The sequence below is a fragment of the Zingiber officinale genome, chromosome 3A (assembly GCF_018446385.1).
Source record: "Zingiber officinale cultivar Zhangliang chromosome 3A, Zo_v1.1, whole genome shotgun sequence".
In the NCBI taxonomy this organism is placed as follows: domain Eukaryota; kingdom Viridiplantae; phylum Streptophyta; class Magnoliopsida; order Zingiberales; family Zingiberaceae; genus Zingiber; species Zingiber officinale.
In genome coordinates this window covers 157,018,376-157,026,078 of record NC_055990.1, presented here as the reverse complement: position 1 = coordinate 157,026,078, position 7,703 = coordinate 157,018,376, and the positions used below count along the sequence as shown (strand labels likewise).

Below are 7,703 nucleotides of genomic sequence, written 5' to 3'. Positions count from 1 at the left end.
TGATTCAAACTGGTTCAAAAACTTTTAAAATCTTATGAAGATCAAGATGACAAGTATAAAGCTCACTTAAAAATTTCCATAGCTTAAATAAATTACATAACTACGTAAAAGCTAGACAATTAACAAATAGACTCCCAGCTGTGCAAGTTATAAGCATATATTATAATAAAAGTTATTGAATGGATAATTATACGCAAATCCTAGGGAATTGAAATAACCAATTTCATTCAGGTATTCCTGAAATAATTATTCAAGTTTGTCTATAATCAATAAAGGGCATCATCAGGCCTGACCGAATAGTCATCAAATCACAACTCCCAAATCAACTAGAAATATTAGAGATAAGTTGAACTAGTAACTTTCCCATCTGTGTAAATTTGCTGCAGAAACTAAAGAAACACGTAAAGGAATCACGACAGAACTACTGCAAATGCAAGAAACTTGAATTGGATAAATACAGCTATGAATAATTCTTACTATCTTAAATTTAGACAGTAATAAGTCACTCGGGGTCTCAATCAATTCAATAAATATAGTACTATCGTTCCAAACGCAAATCACAAACCAAAAGCATATTATGCAGAGAGTAATCTTAAGAAAGAAAAATTGGAAATAGTAGTGCACAAAGAATGGTTGCCACTCATGCATAAACTCCCTTTCCTACCCCCTATAAACCATAATCTTTATATTATATGTTTGTGTGTGTAGTGTATGCAACTAGAATGCGTTCAAAGGCCAGGTTGTTGGAAGCTGAAAGTGGACAAGGTGATGTAATTGCCAGCAAGGAACAGAAAGACTACTACTACAACAGTCAGAAGCACCCACATCCATGTGGACATCTTCCTCTTTCCCTTCTTACGAAGTGGCAAGGGAATAGGCTGTACCTTGTTGAATTGCTTTACTGAAGCCACCAGCCTCGGAGGTTTCTTTGTCACTGATACTGCAGTAACATCAAGTTCCTTCATAGTTTCTGAAGATGGGGCAATGCCTTCGTCAACACCATTAATGGGTGTTGTGTCTTCAGCAGCAATGCCTTTCTTCTTGTGCTGCTTTGCTCGCTTCTGCAGAAATGCAAAAAAAAAAAAAATGGTGGTTATGTGGTAATATGGAACTATAATAGAAAAAAATTATAAAACTTTTGGATGTTTGGTACTGAACAAGCAAAACTACATCGACGTTTCAATGACACTTGAGTTAATTGTCAATACCTTCTCCCTTTTTTCAGCTTCTTTTTGTGCTCGGTATTCAGCTCTGGCCTGTGCCTTCTCAGCTTGTCTCCTTTTCCTTTCTTCTGCCGCCTTGGCTTTTGCTATTTCCTCTAAGCGTTGCTGTTCTTTTAACTCAGCTGCAGCTTTTTCTTTTCTCAATTCTTCTTCCTTCATAATCAACTCTTCTTCCTTTCTAAGCTCCTCTTCCTTCTTTCTAAGCTCCTCTTCCTTCTTTCTAAGCTCCTCTTCCTTCTTTCTAAGCTCCTCTTCCTCCTTTGTTTGAACATTCAAGCTCTCATCGATTTCAGTTTCTCTATCTTGAACTCTAGCAGTTTCAGTTTTTTTTGACTTTTCTGGAGGAGGTTTCACTGGATTTTTAGGTTCAACAGGATGATCATTTTTTGCTGCTGGCAAAGCAGGAAACGATTCAACTTCTTCCGAAGTTTCAGCTTTTGCTTCTAAAGTTGCAGGTGGAACAGATTCGTTGATTTTGGCCTGCTGTGGAGGAGGGACTGAAATCCTGAATTGGTTAGTTTGTATAACAGGCGGTTCCTCATCTGGACCAAGGGATCTTCCATCAGGTGTCCTAAGTCTCCACAGTGTGCTGTTCAAATTGGATTTAACATATTGCGTTCTGAACTCGTCATCATTGCTCCACAGATCCATTACATTTTCAACCTAAAGGCGATGAGAACATTAAAACCAATATGTTGCGTCTTTAAAAAAACCCAATAATATATACCTGTTTACTACAGTGTGACAGGAGTCCCTCAAAATCTCTGGAAGATAAATAGCTTTGAGCAGATATCTGATCACGCTTGTACATGCTAAAATGTTTATTCTGCAGACGATAAGAATTCATCTAAATTAATCAGAGCGCGTAAGTTAATATTTTTTTCCACATAATGAAAATATATAAAAAGTAGTAGTCTCACATGAACGAATTCTCATTAACTTGAAAAGCAAAGTGCATAGGGGTATGACGTTCCAATAATTCAGATTAACTGGAATCAAAGGATTATAAAATAGTTCATTTTTTTTTTTGTCTTAACAGGAACTTGGATTTTGACAAGAAATGGTCAAAGACGAGTAAAGACACTGCCAAAAGGTTAGAAAAGGATAATTTTCTAGCATGTACCAGCGTGCAAAGGTAAAAATGACAACAGTGCAAAGAATTCAGAACTTGTCTAGAAAACCTTATTGAGCATGATAATTTTCATAGGATAAAATGATGCACAAAATAAGTGACATGCATTCTAGGTTTAGAAAAAAAAGTCATTAGTCAAAGCAACACTTCAGTAGGAGAGCCTTAGCGCAACGGTAAAGTTGTTGCAAAGTGCAAGGTAAGATTGCGTATAATTGACCCAATGTGGTTTGATCCTTTCCCGGAATCCTAGATTGGCGGGAACTTTATGCACTGGACTGCCCTTTAGTCAAAGCAACACTTCTAATATGGGTTATAATGATAATTAAGCTAGCATATGAAATTACTAATTACTGATTTCCCTGTTTAACGATCCAGAGAAATTAAGAGCTCAGATATCATTTTTTGAATTTTAAGTGTGGGCACACCAAGGTTGTAAGAATAAAGACACACAGACTTCATATAGCATAAACAGCACAGTGGATTTTAGTTAAATCTAGTGAAGAAAATACTCAGTCAATACATCTCTTCTATCATGACACAGATTATCCTCACAATGTCTGGCTAAAACTACAGGCATCTACCTAGATATTCAGAGATCTTCAAGGCATCTCACATCACAATTAATGCCCTAGACTAATGTAGGGAAATGTAATTTATTATTGATGTATAGAAACTTTTTCATCGCAAAAAGAATTCTCAAACTGTTGGCCTTCTATTATAATGAAGATATATGATTGACTGACAACCATGAAGCATGGAAGAACAATATCCGTGTTGAAGTCTAAAATGACATTTACCAACATATAGGGATCTCACATTGCACAATTGATGTCCTTAGTAAATTAAGATAGTACAATGTAAAAAGAGTTCTCACATTGTTTGGCCTTGTTATTAAAATAAAGATATATACAGCTGACTGAAAAAAATAAATGCAGCAGAGGAACATAAAGACTAAAAGGTTATCTATTAACATAAAAAAATGAAATAATAATCAAACTGTAGATATGGATCCTGGATTAACTAAATTCCTATAAAATATTGGAGAACAGCTTACCCTTTCAGTTACCATGTTTTTAAGTTCTCGCCATTGTCCATATGCTTTTTGGCGAAGAACATCAGCATCCCTGAATTGTTGACGAAGAACTCTCAAAATTTGTTGTTCCTCATCATACTTCTTCCTGGCAGCATTTGCATTTGCTTCAGTTCGCAGCACCTCAGTCCTAAGAGAATCCAATTCCTTCTTCAAAAGCTGCAGGCATAAAACAAGTTTTAAATCAAGATGAAAGGAAAACATTAAAAAGATTATGACAGTACAACAAAAGTACATTAAATCGCTCATCAATCTGTTCCTTTTGATCAAATGCCTCATCCATTTCAGTAATTGAGCCCATATTAGAAGTGAGTTGGTCTCGCTGTTGCCTTAACTGTTTAAGATCATGAATATATTTCTTTTCTTCTTTCAGTGGCATGGTTACATGCTGAAGATCAAATTCCATTGATTGTATCTGAACAAGAAAACATGTAACTAGATGAATAAAAGGAGGAACAAACAGTCAAAACACTTTCAGGAAGGATCACCTCAAAATCTTACCTTGGCATCAAGTTCCTCAATGGACTGTACATTTTTCAGCTTGTTTAACATTAATTGGAGTGACTCCATCTGTTGGCGTTTGGCACTAACTGCAGCTCTTGCAGTTCTGTCTTCAGCTTTTTCATCTTCAAATTTCTTCCAGAATTCATTACATATCACCTGAGGATAAAATAGATCAATAAAAATAAAAACTAATCTAATGTCCTATCGGGGTTCTCTGCCTCAAAAGTTAATTAGCATGGAACTGTATGTAACTAATACCTTCTGCTTTTCAATAGAAACTTTGATAGAATCCCTTCTTTGGGTTTTCTCATTTACTTCTGACTGTGCAGTTTGTATGCTTGCTGAAAGTTGATTGTCTCAGATCTAATTTTAACTATGTAACACGCTTGTGGTCTACCTAAACTGGTCGTCACCTTTTCAACAGCTAAAGTTGATGCATTATGTTCTTTAACTGGCACTTGACTCTCTTCCAAAATTCCAGATTCTCCATTGACACCTTTTCTTTCATCATCCAATAACCTTTTGACTTCAACTGAACCAGCCAAAGAAGGGCTAGATTCTTCTGATTCCTTTGAAATAGAAAATTCAGATTTGATGGCATCAACATCATTTACTGCTGCATTTTCATTAGTTTCAGTTGTACAACTACCATTGTCAGATTCAACCTTGCCTAACTTGTCTTGTCTATCTGCTGCACAGGTACTAGTACCATCAGAAAGGATAGTTTCACATGCATTTAAAAGTTGTAATGCTAGAGGTGTTTTGTCGATTGTACCTGTTATGCTGGGAACATCTACTGCATTCGACGTGACAACTTCATGTTCAGAAGGACATGTGTCTTGGCAATTAGATGATCCATTGCCAGAATCTGGTAAAGCCCGGGGAGAAATTGGAATTTCCAGTGACGATTTGACCTCAGCAACACAAGATATATCTGACCTGCAGCAATCTTCATCGGAATGCAAATCATGAGACTGTTCAACAATCAAAATATCACCAATGGAGTTACCACTTGGTACGGCTTCATCTACTTTGCCACTAATCTCAGTTACAGGAACATCCATGTGAGTTTCAAAAGATACACTACCATCTACTTTCCTATTTTCTTCTAAATGTTCTTCTGGCATAGGCTTAGCCATATGCTCATTAACAACAGAACATTCATGAGGCTGGCTCTCTGTAACTAATCCCTCGAGCTTCTCTTCTTTTCGAATTTTGACCGCTGATACCAATTCACATTGGTTTCCAGCATATGTCTTTGAAGTCTGAGTCTCCTCAACTGATCCTTCTTCAGCAGTAGCTAATTCTAAAGTTTCTTGCTCTTTATTATCAAAAACTTGAGTTTCAGGAGCAATCAGCTTTTCTTGGTCATGCTTGTTGGGTGCTGTAAGCACAGTGTGAGACTCTTCCATCTCCAGCAATAACACATTTGTATACCTATCTGCTTGGTTATCAACTTCTGTATTGGAAATGGTAATTTCCTGCTTCTCATCAGCTCTTACAAGTGTCCCCTCTTCCTTCTCATGGTGGATATTGTTAAGTACTTCTTTGCTTTCTTCATTATTAGATTCTACAGCAGATGTTTTGGATTCCTTATGTTGTGTCTCAATAACTATGGTCTCACATTGTTGACTTTCGTCGTCATAAACAGATAATTCTAAATTACCTTGTTTATCAATTGTTGTAACCAGAGCACTGCTATCTTTTCTTACTTCGACATTTGATTCCTCTTTTTCAAAGTCCTTATCCTTGTCAATTGGTGCACCCAGAGCATTGCTATCTTTACTTACTTCAACATTTGATTCCTCGTTTTCAAAGTCCATATCCTTGTCAATTGTTGTAACCAGAGAATTGCTATCTTTACTTACTTCAACATTTGATTCCTTGTTTTCAAAGTCCATATCCTTGCCAATTGCTGTAACCAGAGCATTGCTATCTTTATTTACTTCAACATTTGATTCCTCGTTTTCAAAGTCCATATCCTTGGCTAGAGTTTCACCTTCTTGATTTGTTACTTCGACATGAAAATCTAGTTTGGCTGCTTCTAGCCTACTATTATCCTTCACATGATCTTGACCATTATTCATGCACAGCTCCATGTTGCCCTCTTCATTGCATCTTTTTCCTTCCAACTCACAGATTCCACTTTTAATGTCACGTACTTTCTCATCTTGAGCCTCATGTTGGACACTTTGCTGAAGTGCTTCACCTATTTCTTCCTTGGACACCGTTCCTAAATCTGATTCAACTAATTCCTCTTCCATATCACAAGTTGTGAGATCTTTACAATCATCATCCACAATCACTGATACTTTAACAATGGGATCAACACTTCCATCACGATCACCCTCATTCTCAGAAGTCAATTCCCCATTTACTCTTTTCATCTCGATCGGTTCTAGATCCCCGATGGCAACCGAATCTTCTTTGACATCTGGATCAAGATCCTGCTGCCGCGATTCCTCCAAATTACCATTCTCCATCGTGATCAATCTCCCAGTCCGACCACTAACCTTCTCTTCACCAACCAAGCAGTCAATGCCATTAGCGTCCCCTGAAACCTTTTGATCACTGTTCGACTCCAAACCGAGACCAACTGACCCCTCGATTTCGACTCCAGATCCAACACTAAACTCGCTCGCATCTGCCGTCATTGCTCAAGCTATCATAAATTGACACAAAAATTAGTATATCGACTCATCAAAACTGTAATCCCATCACTGATCATAACTGAAGCAAATAGTCAAAAGTGATTTTTTAAAAAAGAAACAATAATTTTTTTACAAAAAGGCAACATACCCCTCGTGATCAGGAATTATCTCTCACAGGATCGACGCCGTTTTAGGCGAAGCTAGCTCGAAAGCCCACCGCACAGCCACACCAGAACTCCTCGCCGGAGATCCAAAATTCCAGTTACCTCAGCCAGATCTCACCCTCCGTTGACAGATCAAGTGATCCCGCACTCCTTTCCCTCACTCGAACGCGTTCTCCACGCGCTCTTACCAATGCACGAATTGAGGAGCAGGAAGGAGGGAGGACGCGAAGGGATTCGAGAGATCAATCAAAAAGATGGAGACGGCAAGCAAGGGCGATGCATTTAAAACGGTAGCGATCTGTTTCGGTTAAAAGGCCGCTATTCATCGAGGATATTTCGGATCGTCATCACAATTCCACGTTTTCCTTTTTATTTTTTAATTTTACCAATAGCTGTGGACCCCACCGCGGGGCCCACTGTTCCATCATCACTAGTGAATCGGGTAGAACTTGAGTCGTAAGAATTTGCTTCCATTCAGCTGTAGATATGAGCCCACTGGAAACGCCTCATTGGGCGGTATATTTGGTTTATCGTCATCGTTATCCGCTTCAAAGTCTTTTAAGTCGGAACTCATCGGGCTTGGTAACGTGACACCCGTCATAAACATCAATTCTTTCTAGAAACGGACAAAAACGTAACACGGTAACGGTGTTATATGGTCGGCAGAAGACTCATGGTCTGCTTTTGAGGCGTGAAGTAGCAATGGGCCAAGTTTCTCTGGTTGTTGAGGTGTTTGTTTTGATAGCAGTAAAGCCAAAGATATTACATTAAAGCGGAGATTGAAAAAATGGACGGATCCATTGAGAATATGGCAAACCTTGTCAGTAATAGCGGCCTTTTGTGCGTGCTCTCGCACACACTGTTCCTATAATAAGATTTTATTTTCCTTTTTTTTTTTCTCATTTTAAGAAAGTTATTCTGTCATTATTTTTTTTAGTT

General features: G+C 37.9%; 1 protein-coding gene across 1 annotated transcript; it reads right to left on the bottom strand.

The window, feature by feature from the left end:
• Window positions 1–486: 486 nt before the first annotated feature.
• Window positions 487–6,603, bottom strand: LOC122050810 (myosin heavy chain, skeletal muscle-like). The gene is made up of 8 exons (XM_042611686.1): window positions 4,347–6,603; window positions 4,208–4,305; window positions 3,947–4,105; window positions 3,681–3,860; window positions 3,410–3,604; window positions 1,951–2,049; window positions 1,209–1,886; window positions 487–1,061 (listed from the first exon to the last, which is right to left on the bottom strand). Exons 1-8 carry the CDS (start codon window positions 6,601–6,603, stop codon window positions 729–731), a joined length of 3,999 nt encoding a protein of 1,332 aa, XP_042467620.1. The 3' UTR covers window positions 487–728.
• Window positions 6,604–7,703: the final 1,100 nt, after the last annotated feature.

Coding starts and splice junctions, on each gene's coding strand:
- LOC122050810 (XM_042611686.1), bottom strand. CDS start 6,603: ATGACGGCAGATGCGAGCGAGTTTAGTGTTGGATCTGGAGTCGAAATC. Junction 3,861..3,946: donor TTGAGGAACTTGATGCCAAG/GTAAGATTTTGA, acceptor TTTCTTGTTCAG/ATACAATCAATGGAATTTGA. Junction 1,062..1,208: donor AAGCTGAAAAAAGGGAGAAG/GTATTGACAATT, acceptor GCATTTCTGCAG/AAGCGAGCAAAGCAGCACAA.